Source organism: Pinus tabuliformis, chromosome 2_1 (assembly GCF_031772625.1).
Source record: "Pinus tabuliformis cultivar Carrire ecotype Pingquan chromosome 2_1, CPIR1, whole genome shotgun sequence".
Classification (NCBI taxonomy): Eukaryota; Viridiplantae; Streptophyta; class Pinopsida; order Pinales; family Pinaceae; genus Pinus; species Pinus tabuliformis.
Window position 1 is genome coordinate 453,515,164 of NC_142299.1, and position 23,971 is coordinate 453,539,134.

General features: G+C 38.0%; 1 protein-coding gene across 2 annotated transcripts in view; it reads left to right on the plus strand.

Annotated features, from left to right (window-relative positions):
* Positions 1–23,267, plus strand: part of LOC149200878 (putative protein S-acyltransferase 7) — a 59,457-nt gene extending 36,190 nt beyond the window's left edge. Inside the window, exons 3-6 of one of the 2 annotated variants that reach the window (XM_089402810.1) lie at positions 21,349–21,657; positions 21,905–22,138; positions 22,316–22,843; positions 22,930–23,267. In XM_089402810.1, the coding sequence (XP_089258936.1) occupies positions 21,349–21,657; positions 21,905–22,138; positions 22,316–22,837 (1,065 nt within the window). In that variant the 3' untranslated portion in view covers positions 22,838–22,843; positions 22,930–23,267. Of the gene's footprint in view, positions 1–21,348; positions 21,658–21,904; positions 22,139–22,315 lie in introns of both variants that reach the window. The other variant, XM_089402809.1, reaches the window with a different exon arrangement.
* The last annotated feature ends 704 nt before the right edge of the window (positions 23,268–23,971 follow it).

The window sequence follows — 23,971 nt, forward strand, 5'->3', positions numbered from 1 at the left end:
TGGGTCACAAAGATGTTGGGTTATGACTTTGAAATCCTCTACAAAAAATGGAAGCAAAATTTTGTTAGAAATGCACTCTCAAGAAAGGATGAGGATGTGGAAGCATTGCTCTATGCCATTTCTATTATCCAACTTGGCTGGATAAATGAAGCAAGGGAGGAATGGAAGAATGGTGAAGAGGTGTGGATACTCATTTAAAAGTTGTAGCAAGATCCCAATACATTTGATAACTTTATTTGGAAAAATGATTCATTATGGTAGGAAGATCGCTTATATCTACGTAAGAATTCCCAATTCAAACAAAAGATTTTTTTGGAATTGCACACCTCTCCTTTAGAAGGGCACTCAGGATTTTTAAAAACTTGCCACATGGTCAAGAATGAACTCTTTTGGAATGGTAAATCCGATATTTAGAAGTTTGTGGCAGAATGTTTGGTTTGCTAACAAAATAAGGTTGAGACAATTAGGACTCCAGGCATGTTACAACCTTTAGCCATTCCAAGTCAATGTTGAGAGGAGGTCTCAATGGATTTTATCATAGGTTTACCTAAGTTTGAAGGAAAGAGAGTCACCATGGTGGTAGTTGATAGACTTACCAAGTATACATTTTTGTGTATTGTCTCATCCTTTTAAAGCCAATATAGTTGTTACTGCATTTATGGAAACAATTCAAAAGCCACATGGAAACCCAATGATTTTTGTAAGTGACAAAGATACCATTTTCACTGGAAATTTTTGGACGAAATTATTTTCTTGTCTTGGTATTCAATTAGCTTATAGTTCATCTTATCATCCTCAATTTGACGGACAAATTGAGATAGTAACAAATGTTTGGAAGGATATTTTCGTTGCTTTGTATCTGATAAACAAACACAATGGGTCAAGTGGTTACCTTTCGCTGAATGGTGGTATGACACTTCCTTCCATACTGCAACAAAAATGATCCCATTTATGATACTCCATGGGTATCATCCATCGTCCATCACATCATTTTTAAGAGAAAATTCTAAGGTTCAAGCAGTGGAAGATCACATCGAGCATCAACAACAATTTCTCCAACTCTTAAAGGATAACCTTGCTTTGGTGCAAAATCGAATGAAACAATAGGCAAATCAACATCGCAGTGAAATAAGTTTTGACATAAGTGACTGGTTATTTTTACGTCTACAACCATACAAACAAATGTCCCTCAAGCAAGCTAAGAAGGATAATAAATTATCACCCAAGTATTATTGCCCTTACAAAGTGTTACAAAATATTGGTACTATGGCATACAAATTGGAGCTACTTACATCTTCCCGAGTACACCCAATTTTCCATGTTTCATGCTTAAAGAAGGTTATTGGTGACAAGCTCCCAGTTCAAACAATATTTCCAGAACTTGACAAGGAAAGAAAAATCATATTGGATCCTGAAGTAGTCACGGAAACAAGAACCCAACAACTACGAAATCGATCAATTTTAGAGTATCTCATTAAGTGGAAGAACAAACTTGTGGAAGATTCGACATGGGAGGATGCGAATTTTATACAAAAGCATCCAAAACTACTCAAGCGTTGAGGACAACACTGTTTTTGAAGGAGAGGGGCTTGTTAAGTCCCTATAACACTAATATAGTGGCTAGCCCCCTTATTGTTATTGTTTGTGTAGCCTTCTTATTGTTATTGTTGTGCTCATGTAGCCCCCATATTGTTATTGTTGTGCCCCATAGAAGCCCACTTTTGTTATTGTTGTGCCATTGCATTATTATTGTTATGTAGGTTTTGATTATATTGTGAACCTTTAGACTCCTATATATACCAAGGAGGTCTTGTCATTTGTACCATCCAAAAATTGTTCATTTATGTGATGTAAAGGGGGTTGCCCCCTTGAAGAGGCTAATTTTCAATTCGTTGATCTATCTTTTCTTTTGTTTTATGATTTGGTTGCATAACAGTGAGAGGTGTAGTGAATGGTGGAGGAGTTGGCATATCATCATCATCAAGGTAATGTGTAGGGTTGCTGGTTGGCTGGTTGTCCAAAACAGGGGAAATATTTTCTCTTAGCGGCTTACCCATTTTGGTGGTTAACAGTTCCTTAAGGGCATGCCACAAGAAAATTGAGGATTGTTCTATTCTTGTGATTTGTCTTCTTGTCTAACTTAATGGTGCAATTGATCTCCCATGAAATTCTAAGTGTTGAATTTCCACGATCTTGGGTCTAGGTTAGAATCTTAGAATCTCTGACGCTACCAAATCAAAAATCTCAACAAGAACTACTCTGCAAAGTAGAAAATATAAAGCAGTAAATCACATATGCATAAGTATACACATTTTTTAACAAATATTGTACAATAATGTACAACCCAATCTTCGTTATATTAAACCAATCTGAATAATACAATAGCCTATGGTATATAAGATACAATGACAAACATGTTGCGTAGACTCTATGTCGTATCTTGTCCTGCCGGTTACATGAGATGTCATAGTACTAAAATCTCTTAATTTCCATATCTGCTTCCTTTCTTTTCTTTTCATTAAAACTCTCCAAGGATGGTTGAGCTCCTAAGATTGTGTAAGGAAGGAAGAGATGGGAGATGATACTTGTACTCGCTGCAATACTTGATGAGTAAATATTGAGAGGTGGCATCAGTGATCTGCCCATTCTTGCAACTTTTAACCTCATCCTAGCTGTCCTTGCAATTTTCTTTGATTTTATTCAAATAACTTGCATTTGGATTATGACTTTTGTAGGGTTGATGGTCACAATCTATGATATCTTTGCATGGCATTCTTGTTAGCTTGTGTTTCAACATGTTTATACCCCCAAACATAACAAGTAAGTAATATTTGCACTTGATTTCCACTTGAGCACAATGTTCTCATGCTTGATCATGAGGCCTCTTTGATTTTGGCTTAGGATTCATGAAAAAGATTGATTAAAATTTTTAAAAGTCAATGTTTAATATGCTACCTCTTTGATTAAAAAGCTAATAAACACTAGAGTCTTGACCTCCTTCACAAGCGCACTCACAAACTATAACCACAATGGAGATTGATAGCAAAGCTCTACCTCTTTAACAAATTATCAAACACTCTCGACAAATAAAATCACCTCTTCTAGTTATTTAATCACATCAAACAATGAATAAGTGAATGAGAGGAAATGGATAACATGTGAAATGAAAGGGAGTCACCAAACAACGCTTAGGGTTTTAGGCTTTCATTGTTGGCTTGTTTAACCCTCCAAAATGACGCACATGATCCACAAATTAGTTAGAGGGCCGAACTCACAAGTTTGGGTTGAGTTTGAGGGCAAAGTTTCAAGCCTTGGCAATTCTTGAGTTTGTCGGCCATTTTTGAAGTGTGTTCTTGTTTTAGACATAAAACTACTAGAGTATGAAGACTTAGCAAGCCTTATACAAGTTAGAACATTGATTTACACAACCCATGAATCTTTCAGCCTTTTGCTAATTTGTTAACTTTGGTGGGATTCCTCAATCCTTTATCTTCATGGCATAGTCCTTAATAAGATATTCCTTAGATGTCTTACACGTTTTTTTATTACCTTTGACATATTCCCTCATGAATCTCTTACACATTATGACACATGTCATTATCAATTCTTCTACATGACATACTAACATCATGTAGATCTTGTCACCTTGGTTCATTAATCTACATAGGAGCTAAACACACCTTGTCACACAAGTAAATTCATGTGGCCATGACATATTGTGACTAACTAAGGTGATGCCGATTGGTCATTATTCCTAATAGGTGTTAAAATCAATGAACATTATCCCAATATGCTTGAGTCAGAGATGTTAGTGATATTAAATGTTGGCACATGTAGTATTTCTTTTTTCTCACACAGAGAAAACAAGCACTTTTCTGTTATAAGAAGCCAAATTTCCTCATGTGAAGTATCAACATAATAGATTCAATAGATTGAAAAGCGATAAAATTTAATTAAAATTAATATATAATTCATTATAATATTAATATAGATATTTTTTAAATATATATAAAAAATGTGTATCTAAAGCTTTGAATGTTGACAAGATTGCTCGCTGTCTACTTGTATTGGATCGACGTTTAATGTTTATAATCAATGTCAGATGGTTCGGATAAGGTGACACATGTGCTCCTCAATGAAATATTATGGTCAGTGACACAACAACTTGTAACTACTATAACAACCTTTGACCATGTGTAACCACCTAGAAGTCCTCAACAACCTCAACCAACCTCCCATGTGTAGCTCAAGAGAGAATAATTATGCATGCATGTGAGTGAAGACATCCAATTGAGTAAGGGAGCCATCTCTTAATGGTGCATATGGTAGTTGTGATGATGTGGCATGCTTGTCATCACTCGATGCACTGTTAAGGTTCCTAATGCAACGACACGTATCCCAATGAAGCACTTGAATCCCAAGAAAAATGGCATGGATCTCAATATTGGTAGATATGGTCAAATACACGTATAAATATCTCAAAGTAGCGTCATAGATCTCAATGCAGTGTCATGCATCTCAAGGCATGGTAGATGGATCCCAATGCAAGTTGTCCACTTGTGTTGGGTCCAACTTCTTGGTGAGCCATTAGGTGGTACACACCTAGTGATTTCTCTTAACCCAACATACTAAAGTTTAATTGTTTTCCTATGTTTTACCATGAGGCAACAACTTTATCCCTTATACATGTGTCAAATCCCAGGACAAAGCATATTTCCCAATTCCGCAGATAAAAGGTAGGTGATGTTATGAATAATTACAGAAGGGGAAAACTTCTTGTAAGATCCCTTAAATTTATATAATATGTATTATGATGTATGGGTCTTATAGCTTTGATCAACTAGCTTTCAATAGTCAAGAATTTGTGTATAGAAGCTTTGAAGAGGGAGCTTAGCATTGAGTTGCCTATCCTTGACATTGTTTCTTATTATTCCTTTTTTTTCAAGTGTTCATTTCATTGAACAAGTCTCATTTTCTTTAGATATTAATAAACAAGCATGGGCCTAGGCCCTAGGGGCATTAGCCTTATAGTTAGGTGGCATAACTCAAGCTTTGCAATTTGGCTTTTAATTTTATTAAATATCCACCTCTAGCCCTTTTGGGCTTTATTGACTTAGTTTCTGATGATCTTTGACAAGACAAACATGAACGAGAATAGTTCTTTTATAGATGGAATGTAGTGAAAGAAAACATAGAGAAGAATGTTAAGTATGATTGGGATTGGAAGACACTACCTCAACTAGTTTCCTAGTAGTACAAATTGTCCCGAGTGATGATGACACTTCTAAAGGAAAATCATGTCCCCCATTATATGACGAGGCAAATAATAAAACTATAATGTTACGAAGGATTTATGGATCTCATTTCATTGTTTACCATTTTCATGTTTGGCTTCAAAGTTATAACACCACATCCAAGTATGAAACCAATGCATGGAACACCAAATAGAGCATATTGAAACTATAATGTGCCATCAATAAATGCATGTCATCTGAGTAGTGAGGGAGATGTGATACACCACAACTGAGCTAGCACAATCATATTTCTGAAGAAGAAATTGTGAGCACTGCTTGAGTCTCGAGAATATGACCAAGAGAGCTGATGCAATCAACAACATAATGCCCTTGTGAGGGTGCCTCTAAAGTAGTTACTCCTTGGGGGGATATTGCTGCCCTCCCATGAAAAGTGGCCTAAAAAGAATCACTTTCAATTTTTTTTTTACATCTCCCCCCACCTTTGCGAGTGTTATTACCTTCAATTTCAGTTAAGTCAGACTCATTCCACCTTAGATAACCATTGGAAGAAGAAATTCAAAGAGCTTAAGAAATTGTTATGAATACGTAGCTAGATGGTGGTATGATTCATATATCCCTTTCAATGCTACCTACTGACCTTATTAGCAACATGTGGGATTTCATTACCACTATCAATAAGGGATTCAAAGGTCCTAACATGCATGGCATAAGGATATCACTTTTGAATAAATAAGTTCGATAATTACTTCAAGGGTTTTAAATAGTCATGGGTCAAAACAAGATGTACCATCATGTTAGATGGATGGACTTCTAGAAGGTACCATACTATAATCAATTTCCTTGTCTTATGCCCATAGGGAACCATGTTTTTAAAATCAGTTGATGCATAATAAGGTGAAAGGTTCAAACTTGTTAATTTTCAACTTTTGAATGAAATTTTTATGGAGGTGGGGGTGGTAAATGTTGTCCAGGTCATCACAAATAATGCCTCTAACCATGTTCTCATTGGTAAGATGTTAGAGAGAAAATACAAAACCATGCTCTGGACCTCATGTGTTGCACATTGCATGGACCTCATGCTTGAGGATACAAGTAGACATGATTGGATCAAGAACATTCTAGTGCATGCAAAAAGCATCTTGAAATACATCGATGACCACTCATGGGTATTCAATCGAATGATGAAAAACATTGGGAATATGGAACTTGTTAGGCTTGCCATCACAAGATTTGCAAATCAGTGCCTCATGTTGTAATCTCTTCTTTCCCAAGCATAGAACTTATGGAAGTTGTTTTCAAGGATGAGTGGAATGGATCTTAGTAGGCCTGCAAACAAGATGGAAAATACACCAAAAAGAAAGTTTTTGAGAAAACATTTGGGAAAAAGCAATGGAGGTTATGAAAATTGTTGAACCCCTTGTTAAGGTGTTGTAGTTGGGGGATGGGGAAATTGGCCATGAGTTACATTTATGAGGTATGGATAAGGCAAAGGAGTACATAAAGAGGCAACATACAAAGGTGGAGTAGCTATGTATGGGCCTATCTAGAATATCTTTGATAACAGATGTAACAATTGACTGTGTTGCCCCATACATTCAATTGTAAATGCCTTGAACCCAAGGTATAATTATAGAGCTTATTTAGTAGAAGATCAAACTATGGGGGTCAAAGATGTATTGTTGAGTGCTAGTGCATGGTCTCAGTGCCCAATGAAAGTGAGCAACTGAAGATACACCAACATATCAATGCTTTATCTAGAGCTACATGTACCGTTGGCAAAAACCTTACAGAGGTTTCAAGAGATGTGGCCCATGCGCATAAACAATTCCAAAGTTTAATAGAGTTTAGTTGTTTAAACTTTTATTTACTTGAATTTTTAGCTAAATGCACAATTTATTTGTTGAGCTAACTTTGTCTTTGCAACAAATTGGTGGGAGTAATTTGGTAGCCAATGTCCTTAATTACGAAAGTTTGCAATTCAAGCATTGAATCAAACTTATAGTGTTTGTTAGCTTTCTAATACCCAACTGCTAATTTAATAAAATTTGCGATGAAGAAATTGAAAATTGAACTCCAAACACTTTTACTAAATACGCTGAGTATTCTAAAAAATAATAGTGATGAAAATTAAATTCACGAAGACATAAGCACACAATAAATAATACAACAAAATTTACCTAGGAAACGCCAACAGGGGAAAACCTGCCAACTTGTGTGTTCTATTATTATTCTTAGCAAAAGTACCAGAAATTGATTACGTATACTGGGAAAAATTTCTCTCCAATTCGCCGATCCACAACATAGTGATTTGCGCTTCTCTAACCAACTCGACCTCCTTTCATGTGAAACTATTATAGGCTAGTGCGTAGCTGTTCTAGGTTGAATTAACCACTTTGCACAACCTAACTCGACCTTGAAAGAGAAACACACTCTCTCAAGAAAATATGAGGCAATTCTACCTCTCTTCTCTGCCCTAATGCGCTGATTTGGAAAAATACCCTTGCTGAGCTAAACACACAAATCTCTCAAGTCAAACTAGCAGAGATCTATTTACTTTTTGTCTATAGGAAAATTCAAACTTTTCTAAGTCAAAATTAAGAGAAAGTATAACTGTGCCTTAGCTTCTCTTGGGGTCCCTTTACCAAATTTATCTCACTTCTAAGTTTAGTAGAACTCTTCCATCTCTAACTTCAATTAACACTCCCTCTTAGAGAGGAAGATGTTCTGTACTACATCCAATTTATCTTCGAGGTAGACAAATTTGCGTTTTTCCAATGCCTTGGTCAAGATGTTTGCTATATGCTCCGTTACAGGTACGTATTGAAGTTTGACTTTACCCCTCTGAACACAATACCTAATATAGTGGTACTTGATCTTGATGTGCTTGGAGCAGTCATGAAGCATTGGATTTTCAGAGAGCTTGATGCAACTTTGATTGTCACAAATTATGACCGTGGACTCCAACCTCTCATTGAACAACCCGACAAGTAGCTTCCTCAACCAAATGGCCTTGCAAGCTGCCAAGCTGACAACCATATACTCAACCTCAGTTGAGCTCAGTGCCACCTATCTTTGCTCCCTGCTGAACTAGAAAACGACTGTTGACCCAACACTTAAAGCACAACTTGAAGTGCTCTTCTTGTTTGCTAAACCCCCTACCCATTTTTGCATCTGTGAATCTTTGAAGACTCACTCCATCAACTTGCTTCTACAACCCATACTCAGCTGTGCCCCTAAGATACCTCAACATATGCTTGGCAACAACCCAATGCACTCTAGTTGGCTCAATTGGTTGACTGCGAAGCAAATGTTTAGTCATGTGTTCACTAGATACATCAACAACCCTATGAGCTGCCTATAGAGAGTGGGATCCACTCGCTCACCTTTGGTAGCATCCAACTTCCTTCAAATTGTGACTAGAGGCATGCTCATAGGCCTCTAATCTGCATGTGGAATCTCTTGAGAATCTCCTGTGCGTACCTACTCTATCCCAATAATATCTCCACATCACCTTGCCAAACCTCTAGTGCAAGGAAATAGTGCATAAGCCCTATATCCTTCATCTCAAACTCTTCTGCAAGATCTCTCTTGCAGTCACAAATGAGCTCCTCGTCCCCTGTCAATATCAAATCATCAACATATAACACAAGAATGAGAGGCTGGCCCTCAACCACAATATAATACAAGTTAGGGTCAACTTCACTCTTGGTGAAGCCCGATTCGAGAAGGTAACTGTCAATCTGGGCATACCATGCCTTCGGTGGTTGCTTGAGCCCATAAAGAGCTCTTGGTAGCCTATACACATGCATCTCAAACCCCTTAGGCTGCTCAACATATATCTCTTCCTCAACAACTTCGTTAAGGAAGGCGGTCTTCACGTCCATTTGGTGGATCTTCCACCCCATTTGCACTGCAATCGCTAGAATAGTCCTAATGGATGAATATCTGGCCACTGGTGTGAACGTCTCATCATAGTCTATCCTTTTGACTTGAGAGTACCCTTTGGCCACAAATCTAGCCTTTGAATGAACCCCTCTGCACAACCTAACCTGATCCTGAAAGAGAAACACATTGGTTGAAGAAAATTTGAGGCAATTCGACATCTCTTCTTTTCCCTAATGCATTGATCTAGAAAAGTCTCCTTGCTGAGCTAAACACAAATATCTAGTGCCTAATTTGATTAGCCAAGTCTGTGCCCTTACATTTTTATAAAATCGAACCGACCCATCAACTCAAGTCAAACTAGTCCATCAACTCAAGTCAAACTAGTTGAGATAGATTTACTTTTGACTATAGGAAATTTAGAATTTTCCTAGGTCAAAATTAAGAGAAAGTATGACTGCGCATTAACTTCACTTGTGGGTCCCTCTGCCAAATTTAGCGCACTTCTAAATTTAGCAAAACCCTTTCATCTCTAACTTCAATTAACAATGTTTTTGGGTGTGAGTGCATTTGGTCAGTCTTTGAGCAGATTCACTAGAAGAAAAGTTGTTTTGTACAAATACAATTAAATGATCATTCTTTGGAGAAGCAAGTTGTGGCTTCATGTTCCACTACTGGATATAGTGTTTCATCTATGTAACAATGCACTTGGGATCTTTCATTCATAATTAGAAGCTGTATGAGCCAACACTTCTTCATACATGTATCGTAGATACAATAGGACTTTTCTTGTTATGTTTGCTGTATATGTTGCTTTAATTACATACTAAGTTCAATGAACTAATTCATTGATGAGCTATGATTATTGTTGAATAAGTGTTGTTATTTTTTCGCGACTGTTGTTTATTATGTGGACTAATGTGTACGTAATCAACTAGCCTTTCTCTTCGTTCCTGGGTCCCCCTTTAGGATCGTACTATTACTTTTCTAATCTAAGGCTCATTTTCCCTTTACCAACTGTGGAAGTTACCTCGTGCACCTTACATTAGGTGTCTCACAAAGCTTTCATGTCAAGGAGGTGTAACAAATTTTGAAATAATGCATGAGGGTTGCTTGAGAGCGGACTGTTGCATTGACCTCACCACCCAAAGGAGCACCATAAGAGATACACAAACCACATTGAAGAGGAGCGATAATCGATTTTGAGAACGTCTTCCAAACAAGGGAGTGGACCCAAAACTGCCCACCCAAAATGTTGTGGAGGCACCTAATGGGGACACCATTGAAACATGCGAAGTGGTAGAAGCCACTACACTCAAGACCATTGGAGGGACACTTGGAGTTGAAGGATTAGCTATTGGAACAACCATGTGGGGGAGATAAAATAGCCAAAAGAAATCACAAAGTCAAAGGAAGGCATCTTAGAACTTGAGGGTGATAACATTGCTTTTAAATGCTTGATAAACTAGGGCTTCCTTGGACCAGATCAAGCTTTCGTAAATAATTCATAAACTAAGACAATTTTATTAATGTTGAAGTGATGATCAAAATCAGGTCAATTGAACTAAAACAATACCTTTAGTGTAAATACAAAGTGGAGTGTGAAAGGAATACCTATATTAGAACTAGAAGCTAAAAAGATAAATAAATAAGATACTAAACACAAACTAAATGTCTAGCTAAGGGGAGATATAAAATAAGGTGCAAGCACAAGAAATATCTTAGAAACTACTAAATCTTGGGACTAAACAGAAGAATTCTGTCAAGGTATGTTGGATTGGTGGAAATTCTTATGGATTGCACCATGTAGATGTGAAGCCAAGTTGGGAAAATAGGATGAAGCTCTTGGAAAAGCATGGGTTTGTTATTTGCTAGCCACAACTTGACATGAGGGAGCCAAGGAAGTGACATATTGTTGATTTGGGGTAGCATCGGATGTGCTCTAGCCATGAAAATTGGTGGAGAGGTTAAAGCACATGCAATATCCAAGACCCAGAAATGGTTTGGGCAGACTCTACCCAGTTTGGGAGATATTAAAATAATTAATATTTTTAATGGAGTTCCTAAGTTTAAACTTAGGAAAAATAAAATATTATTGGGTATTAATATAAAATTGGGTTAGAAGGTTCCAAAAGACATGGATCAAGCGAAATCTAATCTTAGTTGTTGATTAGAGATGTAATCTTGGCCGTTGAAGGACAAACATGAAAAGTATAAGAAGAGGCTTGAGGGTCAGTTGAAGAACACACTGAGGGAGACTAGTTAGTTTGATTTTTGGAGTGGGGTTTGCTGAGAAATTCGAACTAGTGGTCTGGATTGCAGCAAGAGGTAGTGAGTATGGAACAAGAGGCAGGAACAACACCAAAAGATCAACGCAGAGGTTAGAGAGGCAGACGCAGAGGCAACAGGATTGCGTAGTCATTGCAGGGCCTGCGTGGGTGACGTAGAGAGGCCTAGTGCTGATGTAGAGAGGCAGGAGTTGACGTAGAGGGTCTGGGAGCTGCGTAAAGACCAACAAGTCTGACGCTGAGTCTGGGGGAGGGTGCTGGAGAATTTATCTCTGTTGGGTAACCCAGTTTGGCACCTAGTTGTACTCAAGAATAGCTGGTTAATAAAATCCTCGTCTGCTGCACCGATTTTCCCACATTGGGTTTTTTCGGGGACAATTGTCCAAAATATCTATGTTGATGCGTTTGATTCTTGTGCATGTATTTGTTTGCGTATTATGGTGCGATGTCTACAGTAGAATTTATTTTAATGTCTACTGAAGGGTTTTCATGAATAACTTATTGGTAAATAAGTAGGTAAAATAAATCAGTTGTTGCAGTAATAGAATTTTCACATGGTATCAGAGCAAGTAATTAGAGACAGGAAGAGAAAATCAATTATGGGTTGAGACCATGATGCAGAGGCATCTACGTCAGGAGACTCGCACAAATTTTCAGAAAATTGCACAAGGGACAACAATTTTGATTTCTCTATGTTGACTTCCAAATTGGAAGAAGAAATTGCTTGTGTGGCAGGCTCTGCATCATCAGAGGTATGGTATATAGACAGTGGAGCCTCCTAGCATATGACGGGAATCCGGGAATGTTTTTCAGATTTTCAGGAGGAAAGGATGAATTTTCAGATCACCATGGGGAATAAGGCGAAGTGTACTCTAGTAAGGAAGGGTACCATAGTTTTTCAAACAAAAACGGGAGAGCGGTTCCGTGCTACCAACGTGCTGCATGTACTAGGACCGGGGATGAACTGACTTTCTGTATCGCAACTTCAAGGCAAGGGCTATGACGTTTTCTTCATCAAGGAGAAGGTATACGTCAAACACCCAAGCTGGAAAAAGAAAGTGTAGATCAGGATCAGAAGTAATAGGTTGTATAAATTACAATTAGAATCACTAATGGCACTGATAGGCAATCATGGAGACAAGGATTTGAGTGAACTATGGCATAGAAGAATGGAACATTTGCACCATGGGGCTCTAAGGATTCTCAAGAAAACTGTAACAGGAGTTTTGGATCCGAGTACAGAATGAGATGATGTATGTAGAGGATGTGCTCTAGGAAAGTATGCCAAAGCGACATTTCCTAGAAGTAAAAATAGGGCCAAGAGTGTATTGGGATTGATACACTTAGATATTTGCGGACCTATGTCCACTAAAGCTCTTAGTGGTGCCGAGTACTTCGTGACTTTCATTAATGACCACTCAAGGAAAACTTGGATTTATTTTCTAAAAACCAAGGACGAGGTTTTCTGTCAATTCAAAGAGTTCAAGGCTCTGGTGGAGAATTTGACAGTGAAGAAAATAAAAGTTTTGCGCTCAAATAATGGTGGAGAGTATGTCGATAAGGATTTCACTGATTTTTGCGTTAAGGAGGGCATCAGAAGAGAGTGGACAACTGCGTACAATCCAGAGCAGAATGGAGTAGTAGAAAGAAATAACAGGACTATTGTGGAAGCAACTAGGGCCATGATGTTTGATTAGGATATGCCAAAATTCTTGTGGGTAGAAGCATGCAACACAACAGTCTATGTTCAGAATAGGACTCCTCATCGGGCATTGGGCAAGATTACTCTAGAGAAAGTCTTCACAGGGAAGACACCTAAAGTCAGTGATTCTAGGATATTTGGGAGCTTAGCATATTGCCACATACCTGAGGAAAAGAGGAAGAAGCTGGATCAAACTGCAGAGAAAGGATATCTAGTGGGATATAATGAGAATGCTAAGGCATACAAAATCTATCTTCCAGGGAGAAGGAAGGTAGTAATTCGATGATATGTGAAGTTCATGGAAGATAGGGCTTTCAGGAAATCTCGAGAAATGCCTTCCGAGGAGCAGTGAAAAGATGAGCTGTTGGTCAAACCACTTCAACCAATGGAAGTAAAGAATTCTTTGTCGGATCAGGAAGAATCATAGGAAGAGGAGGAGCTAACAGAAGCACCTGCTACCAGAGGAAGAACGAGCAAGGAACTTTGTTAGATTCTATGAGATGCAAAGGATTTCATCGGTGCACCAAGAAACAATAAAAGGGAGCGAAAACAACCAGATAGATATCAAGCATTAGTAGCTCAGGATGGGGAGCCTGCCAGTTTTCAGGAGGCTGCTCAACATCAAGTTTGGTTGGATGCGATGGTAGAGGAATACAATTCCATAATGGTGAACGATGTCTGGGAGGTAGTGTCGAGGCCTCAAGACAGATCGATGGTAGGTTCGAGATGGATCTACAAGATTAAATATGCTGCAGATGACAGTGTGGAAAAATACAAAGCTAGGTTTGTGGCTAAGGGGTATGCTCAGAAGGAAGGATTTGACTATGAAGAGACCTTCGCCCTAGTAGCCAAGTATACATCTATTAGAACTGTGATATCTCTTGCAACATAGATGGGATGGGAGATTCATCAGATGGATGTCAGAAAGACACTTTTGAACGGGGTGATAGAAGAGGAGGTATACATTGAACAACCAGAAGGCTTTGATACACATGAGAAGAAGTCTCATGTATGCAGATTGAAGAAAGCCTTGTATGGGCTGAAACAAACACCTAGAGCATGGTATGGTCAAATTGATGGCTACTTGCAGAAGATGGGATTTGTCAAGAGTGACACATATCCAAATCTCGATTGTCTGGTTGTAGAGAATGAGCCTCTAATCCTAGTATTATACGTGGATGATCTCTTCCTGATAGGATCATCTAGGCTCATCGAGGACTGCAAGAAGAATCTAGCCACAAAATTTGACATGAAGGATTTGGGACAGATGCATTCTTTCCTAGGGTTGGAAGTTTGGTAGCAAAAGGGGGAGATCTTTTTTGGACAAGGGAGATATGCTATAGAAATTCTGAAGAGATTTAGGATGGACGATTGTAGACCCATGGCTACACCAATGATCACCAATTGGAAGAAAATTGATGCATCAGAAGACAAGGATGTTGATCCCACCATATACAGGCAACTCATAGGGTCCCTGATGTATCTGGTCAATACCAGGCAGACATTTGTTATGCTGGCAACACCCTCAGTTAGTTCATGGTGGAACCGAAGAGGGCGCACTGGGTAGCAACCAAACATGTTCTCAGATATATTCAGAGAACAGTCGATTATGGACTCTTGTACACTAGGAGTAAGGATATCAGATTGAGTGGATTTATTGATGTAGATTGGGCTGGAAGTTCAGTGGATCGAAAAAGTACCACTGAGTACTGTTTCAACATTGGATTGGGAATGACATCATGGTGCAGTGGGAAACAGAAATCTGTAGCTCTGAGCTCAACTAAGGTAGAATATATGGCTGCAAGCACAACTTCGTGCGAGGCCATATGGCTTAGAAAACTACTTATGAACCTATTCAAAAGAAAGATGGAGGCGACCAGGATCATGTGTGATAATCAAAGTTGCATCAAGCTCCTTGAGAATCTAGTATTTCACGATCGGTCAAAGCATATTGATATTTGGTGTCACTTTGTCGGAGAATGTGTCCAACGAGGAGATATACAATTGAGCTACACTCCTACAGGAGAATAGGTGGCAGACATCCTTACCAAGGCCCTTGGAAGAACAAAGTTTGATTATTTCAGGGAGAAGATGGGGATGCTAAAGAATCCATTTCATTAGTAGAAATGGGTATGAGGCTGCAGTGCAGATGCAATGTTGGGAAGAAGGACGAACGACAACACGGATGTAGAGGGAGTTGCAGTGTTGGGAGAAAGGACCAACAACAACACAGATGCAGAGGAAACTGTCGTACGGATGCAGCAGTGGCAGTGGCAGTGGCAGAGCCATGGGCAGCAATATAGGATGCAACAGTGCAAAGGATGTTGGGTGGGGAGGCCTAGCATCAACACATGTACCTGTGCCGTATAATCATAGTGATGCTTAGTATGGAGTATTACTAGAGCACCATCCTCTTCTAAGAGGGAGTGTTGATTTGGGGTAGCATCAGATGTGCTCTAGCTATGAAAATTGGTGGAGAGGCTAAAGCACATGAGATCTCCAAGACCCAGAAATGGTTTGGGCAGACTCTACCTGGTTTGGGAGATATTAAAATAATTAATATTTTTAATGGAGTTCCTAAGTCTAAACTTAGGAAAAATAAAATATTAATGGATATTAATATAAAATTGGGTTAGAAGATTCCAAAAGACATGGATCAAGCCAAATCTAATCTTAGCTGTTTATTAGAGATGTAATCTCGGCCATTGATGGACCAACAGGAAAAGTATAAGAAGAGGCTTGAGGACTAGTTGGAGAACGCACTGAGGGAGACCAGTCGGTTGGATTTCTGGAGCGAGGTTTGCTAAGAAATTCGAACTAGTGGTCTGGATTGCAGCAAGAGGTAGCGAGTACGGAACAGAGAGGCATGAACAACCCCAGAAGATCAACACAAAGATTAGAGAGGCAGACGCAGAGGCAACAAGACTACGCAGTCACTGGAGGGCCTACGTGGGTGACGTAGAGAGGCCCAGTGCTGACGCAGAGAGGCAGAAGCTGACGTAGAGGGTCTGGGAGCTGCGCAGAGACCAACAAGTCTGACACTGAGTCTGGGGGAAGGTTGCAGTGCAGATGCAATGTTGGGAAGAAGGACCAACAACAACACGGATGCAAAGGGAGTTGCAATGTTGGGAGAAAGGACCAACAACAACACAGATGCAGAGGAAACTGTCGTACGAATGTAGCAGTGGCAATGGCAGAGCCATGGGCAGCAGTATAGGATGCAACAGTGCATAGGATGTTGGGTGGGGAGGCCTAGCATCAGCACATGTACCTATGCCGTATAATCATAGTGATGCTTAGTATGGAGTATTACTAGAGCACCATCCTCTTCTAAGAGGGAGTGTTGATTTGGGGTAGCATCATATGTGCTCTAGCCATGAAAATTGGTGGAGAGGCTAAAGCACATGAGATCTCCAAGACCCAGAAATGGTTTGGGCAACTCTCAGTTTGGGAGATATTAAAATAATTAATATTTTTAATGGAGTTCCTAAGTCTAAACTTAGGAAAAATAAAATATTAATGGGTATTAATATAAAACTAGTTTGAAGGTTCCAAAAGACATGGATCAAGCCAACATGAAAAGTATAAGAAGAGGCTTGAGGGCCAGTTGGAGAACACACTGAGGGAGACCAGTCAGTTCGATTTCTGGAGCGGGGTTTGCTAAGAAATTCGAACTAGTGGTTTGGATTGCAGCAAGAGGTAGCGAGTACGAAACGGAGAGGCATGAACAACCCCAAAAGATCAACGCAGAGATTAGAGAGGCAGACACAGAGGCAACAAGACTATGCAGTCACTGGAGGGCCTGTGTGGGTGACGTAGAAAGTCCCAATGTTGACGCAGAGAGGCAGGAGCTAACACAGAGGGTCTAGGAGCTGCACAGAGACCAGCAAGTCTGACGCTGAGTCTGGGGGAGAGTGCTGGAGAATTTATCTCTGTTGGGTAAGTTAGTTTGGCACCCAGTTGTACTCAAGAATAGCTGATTAATAAAATCCTCCTCTGCTGCACCGGTTTTCCCACATTGGGTTTTTCCGGGGACAATTGTCCAAAATATCTGTGTTGATGTGTTTGATTCTTGTGCATGTATTTGTTTTTGTATTATGGTGTGATGTCTGCAACATAATTTATTTTAATGTTTACTGAAGGGTTTTCGTAAATAACTTATTGGAAAATAAGTAGGTAAAATAAATCAGTTTTTGCAGTGATAGAATTTTCACACATGATAGATAATTCTATTAATGTCCAACAAATCGCCAATGAAAATGAAGATTTAATATTGAGGAAAATGATATTAAACATTGGTGTGGGTTTGGGTCTTTAATATCATTTTGTGGCCCTTGACAATGCCATCAAGATATACAGCCACTCTGCCTTGGGGACTCCCATTGTCATGAGTTCAACCCTTAATTCTTGGTTCCATTCCCCAGAAAGTCAATAGGCATGGAATCTTGGTCTATGTTTTGAAACTCCTCACTTTCCACAATTAGCAACTTAGGCCCAAGTCTGTTTGTCAATGTTACATAATCACTATGACATAATCAAAAGTTAGGTGTTAGAATTAAGCGATTAAAAAACCTACTGCAAAATGGTGAAGTACATTACTTCTTTAATAATGAAGCATCTGATTAATATATGTTATTCCCATATTGGGATCAGTTCTTTTCATTTTTTCTTGTGCATCTTCCAACAAATATACTCTTAAATATGTGATGGATTGGCCTTGCCACATAAATTCTTGAGGGAGATATATAGTCTGGTTCTTGGCTGAAGCAATGTGAGAATACATTAAACTATTTGTTGTCCAGTGGTCCACTGTAATGGGAAAGGCAGAGCAGAAAAAACATATTTGTAATTTCAGGTTGAATAACTTGAGAAATCATTTATGACTTGCTGCTCTAGCTTTTGGCTATTTCCTGTTATTTTTCCATTCCAGCTTGACAACCTTTTTATTATGTTTCCTCACAACTTAGGCTGAATATTTATGTGGCAGTCCCTATTGGAAGCAGACGAACCATCAAGATACATAAATAGATACACAACACGATTAAATTGTAAGATTATGAAACGTGAATACAATTTTATGTTTCAATAATCTAGTCAAACGTAAATAGCCATGTGAAATAAATAACAGTTTCTTTACCTTGATGTAATTTATAAAACAACAGGAAAATGGGTAATCCACATATCTGTTTGAGTGAAAGTTGACTAAATTGTCTTGCTAAGGCTTTTTTAAATGACTACAGCTTTTGGTTCCATAGGCTGTAACAGTCCGAGCCTTTGGGTAGTTTCCATTGCTTTTTGCTGCTGTAACATCAAGGGTTGCCATTCTCTTGTCAAGGCCCATGATTCAGGTGGGTGTTCCAGCAGTGAGATTGGATATCCACATCAGATTTTAGTTACTCATTGTTGGGTGGGTTAGGTATAGCTTCACAAAATACCTGCCTGTAACTTTACTGGTTTCGTTTGCAGCGTAGTTATGATGAAATTTTGTTCCATTGTTGAAATGTTTCATGCATTAACACTTCTAAGAAACTCGGAGCTGACTGGTATTACTATTTACCTATTTATAATTTTCTAATAACTTAGTTCAGCAAAGATTAATCCTAGATATTTAGCATAATCAATATTAAGGTAGCTAAATAGTGAATATACATAGCGAATATTAAACTAGTGAGTACCTTTTATGTAGTAAGTAATATAGTAACTGATTAGTTTTAACCAGTGTTCCACGGGGACGCGTCCCCCAAGGTCGGGTGCTTGCACCCTCACACCCCACACCTGGGACGGGGGGATGTCTGGGGAAACGTTTCCCCACGTCCCCCTTTTGGGGAGACGTGGGGTGACGCAGGGGGGGCGTTTCCTTAGTGTGGGGGATGCGACTCCCCGAAAGGGGGACGCTTGGGCGCCCCCCCCTCAAAATGGGCTATTCGTCCCCCCTTAAATTTGCTTGTAAACAATGATTTATCACAGGGAAAACCTAGTATTTGACCATAATTCCCTACTAATGCTATGCAATTCATGGTAATGTTAAATTCTTAAAGTAAAAGTGACATTTTCCTTTAAATGAAATTTAAAGGAAAATGTCATTTTTACTTAAATTTTTAACACTACCATGAAATGAATTAGGATGTTTGAGAGTGGTTCCGACCTCATTGGATTTCATATGGAGAAAGTAGAATTTTAGATCTCACTCAAAATCCAGCAGACTTAATAGTTTTTCAGGAATTCAGGATTCGATGGATTGCAATGTTTCCATTGCATTTTGTCATGTACAAGGGTATGGAATTAGTATTTAATCAAGAGGATGTTTGAGAGTGGTTCCGACTTCATTGGATTTCATATGGAGAAAGTAGAATTTTAGATCTCGCTCAAAATCCAGCAGACTTAACAGTTTTTCACGAATTCAGGATTCGATGGATTGCAATGTTTCCATTGCATTTTGTCATGTCTCTTGATCAGTATTTAATAAAGAGCACCAAGCCCTTTGTGTATTTTAGAGTGACTTTTAGACTCATCACTCCACTGTTTTTGAGTTTTAGCTATATCAATTTACTATTCCAAACTTTAGATTTCAGTATCTATTATAGTCTATTTTTCTTAGTACTAATTAGATTCTAGAATGATGAATGATGAATTTAAATTTTAATTCAACTTAGAATCTAGAATGATGAATGATGAATTTAAATTTTAATTCAATTTAGAATCTAGAATGATGAATTTAATTTTTAAATCAATGTAGATTCTAGAATGGTGAATAATGAATAATGAATAATGAATATGGATCAGAGTATTTCATTATTGAATCTCGTGGTCTATGGATGAATCATGTATGTATTAGTAAGGATGATGAGTATGGATCAATGTATTTCATTATTTAATTCAAATATGTATGTATTATTGTATTTATGCTTTCATTATAGAATATGAATTTGATATATATATATATTAAAAAGGAAAAAAATTATATACCCCGACGCCCCCCGTCCCCCCTAAATTTCCCTAAAATTTGAGGTTACTTCCAAACGTCCCCTTTGTGCGTCTCCCCGCACCCGCGTCTCCTCGTCCCAGAGTCTTGGTGGAACATTGGTTTTAACCTAAGTTACCGGATCCGGCACAGGCAGGTGGAGTATTGCCGGATCCACGGATCTGAACCGGATCCGGATACGGATACTCCAAAATACGGTGAAAATACATATTTTTTAAATACACAGATTTTGGAAACCGCTAGCCTTTACAGGATACGGATCCCGCCGGTTTAAGCGTTAACCAGGGAATTAAATTTTTAATACATTATTCAATTATTGTTATCAGTTATATATAATATAGCGTAGCGTAGTGCGGGGTGCGGGGTTAATATATGCACGGTTATATTAATATATTCATATTGTAATATTACAGTTATATAATATATTCGGGGTGCGGGGTTAATATATGCACGGTTATATTAATATATTCATATTGTAATATTACAGTTATATAATATATTTGTATGTTAATATAACAGTTATATATCGGGGTGCGGGGTTAATATATGCACGGTTATATTAATATATTCATATTGTAATATTACAGTTATATAATATATTTGTATGTTAATATAACAGTTATATGATATATTCGTATATTTATTATTTAATATTTATATATATGTGTTATATAACATTATAATAGCAGTTATATTAATATTTATTATTTAATATATGTTATTTACTGTTTAATGTTTAAGGTTTAATATATTAATGTTTAATAACAGTTATATATATTATATTCGTATATTTATTATTTAATATTTATATATATATATATATATATATATATATATATATATATATATTGTACGTGACGTATCCTTGCCGTATCCGGATCTTAGATTTTCAAAAAACTAGCGGATCCGGATCCGGATCCGGATCCGTATCCGTATCCGTATCCGAATCCTGGTAACTTAGGTTTTAACATGAGTAAACCTTGACTTGACTATATTATATCCTATGATCCCAATTGAAACATTTCAGAAAGTTTTTGAAAGAATTCTCTTCTCAAAGTTCCATCCTCGCTATGATTTTCGATTTAAGGTTTGGGCCGTTTTAATTTAATCTCAAGTGCATGCAAACATGTAAAAATGATTCTTTTAGCCTTCCAGTTCATTCATTTTTATGGTTTTGTAACATTTTTGTCTATTAAGAGTTTCAACTGTCATTATGATGCTGTGTAATTAACTGGGCAGGTTCTGGTTCTTCTTCTTCTCACATCCGGAAGAGATCCTGGAATACTCCCTCGAAATGCACACCCTCCTGAGCCTGAAGAAGGTTATGATGTTGCCAGTTTGACACCAGAGTCAATAGGTGGGCAGACTCCACATCCACGATTACCTCGTACAAAAGATGTGATTGTGAATGGTATTTCAGTGAAGATAAAGTATTGTGATACCTGTATGTTGTATCGTCCACCACGATGTTCCCACTGCTCTATATGCAATAATTGTGTGGAGCGTTTTGATCATCATTGCCCATGGGTAGGGCAGTGCATTGGGCTGGTATGCTTACTTTCCATATAAATAACTACACATTCTAATTTTAGATGAATGTCAGGCTGAATCTTGTTTTTTCTTGTACTTTTTGTAGTTGTAGATAACATTAGCCAATGACTCCTATTTATTTTGTTTTACTTCATTTTCTTCACCTATATGTGGTTGGCAGAAAATAGTAGAAAAATTTTGCTCTTTTGGTATGCTTTCTGTTCGCTGCTTAAAGGAGCTGACATATTTGGTAAACTGTATGCAGCGCAACTACCGTTTCTTCTTTATGTTTGTTTTTTCAACTACGCTGTTGTGCGTTTATGTATTCTCCTTTTGTTGGGTATATATCAAGAAAATTATGGTAGCAGATGATGTTACAGTCTGGAAAGCTATGTCAAAAACACCTGCGTCAATTGTGCTCATACTATACACATTCTTTTCAGTTTGGTTTGTTGGTGGACTTACAGTATTTCATCTCTATCTGATCAGTACAAATCAGGTGATTTTCTGTTGCATTTGTAACATTTGGTTATACTGGGTAAATATGCTTCCTTTGTTTTTTTTCCTATCATTAGCACATTAACATCACGAATAAAAGACTTTGGATTGCTTTCTCCTGCATAGCTTATTTGTTTTTTAGCTATTGCTTGGGTCTGAGGGGTTTTTGTTTTTTCAGACTACATATGAGAATTTCAGATATCGGTATGATAGAAGAGCAAATCCTTACAACAAAGGAGTAATACAGAATTTCAAAGAAATATTTTTTACAAGTGTTCCACCGTCAAAGAATAATTTTCGAGCCAAGTTACAGAATGATTCTACACTGCAAGATACTTCTGCTGCTCCTTCAGGGGGGAACTTTCTCAGTCCTAACATGGGCAAAGGAGGAATTGACCTTGAAATAGGTAATAAGCCTTCATGGCCAACTGTTGGTGCTGAAGCATTGGCAGATTTTGAAGCACATGAAAGCAATGGTGGATTAGAAAACAAAGATGGTTATGAGGACTCTTTTGCTCATTCAAGCTGTACACTTCCTGTGGAAAGTGCAGAGGGAAGAGGTGGAATACATCCAAGGCGTTCAAGTTGGGGCCGTAAGAGTGGGAGTTGGGAAATAACACCAGATATTCTTGCCTTGGCTGCTGGAGTTAGTGAAGCAAATCGAGTTAGTGGAGACATCACTCCGCCAGGAAACCGATGATTTCTTGTAAGTTGACATGTTTAAAAAATGCATGTTGTAGACAGCTATATGTTTGTCGATGTGATAAGTTTTTTCTGCTGTTTAAAACACAGCATCATATTTCAAGCAACCAAAAACATGCTCTTGCAAAGGTGTCATTCGCCAGTCAACAAAAGATCGATCAACAATGTTCAGGCAACATGGTCAGTAGTTCCAGGAATAATTTTCAAGATTGCGAATTTGTATTTTAGAATGCAAATTTAAGAAATTGGCTGACTACACCAGAAGAATATCAATACTGCTTACATTCTTGTAAGTAGGATATCGGGAATTTACAAAATGACCTTTCATTTAGGTCGTGATGTGCAAGTCGAGGACTTAAATTGGACTGCTGCATGTATGACCTTTTTCTGGAATTTTCTTATTCACCCAATTTTCATTTAAAGATAAACTCTGCGTTCTTGTAGATTTACAGATTTTGTGTTTGGCATGTATAGATAAAAAATTAAAATACAAAAAGGGTTGGAATTCAGCTATGGTTCTGGTCTGTCCAGTGGATTTGTTTGATTGGATATAAAAACACTGTTTCCAAGGAATAAATCTTGTGTGCACCAGGTTGTATTGTCTATTGTGTCCCATGTGAAATACCTTGGTATTCCAGACTGCTGCTATAGTTGTGAGACTGATTACATACTACGAAGTGCCATCAAAAGTTGATGTAGGTGTTTGCTAGTTACATGCAGCAAACACTAATCTAGAGCCATAGCAAACTTCTGGCTCATCAATTGAGTATTGAGATTATATTTAACTATATGCTGGTAGATTTTTGTCTAAAGAGTTTATTGAATATTTTGATCAAATATTTGTCTGTTGAAAACTGGCAGTTTAGCGCCTTTATTAATTAGCTTTTGGACTTAATTATTGAAGTGATATTGAGTATTTTACTTGTAGCTTATTGGAGTTATATCAGTAATATCTAGTTTGATTGGGGAGACACAAGGTATTTATATAAATACTAGCAAGAACATATCATCTGTACGAATTGATAAGTTTAGAGTCTTATGCCCCTTGCAGAGATTTAATCTGGCCCCATGCAGGGATGAAGAGATGAAGATAATACCAAATGACCTTCCGAAAGACCCTCGCTGTTCAACT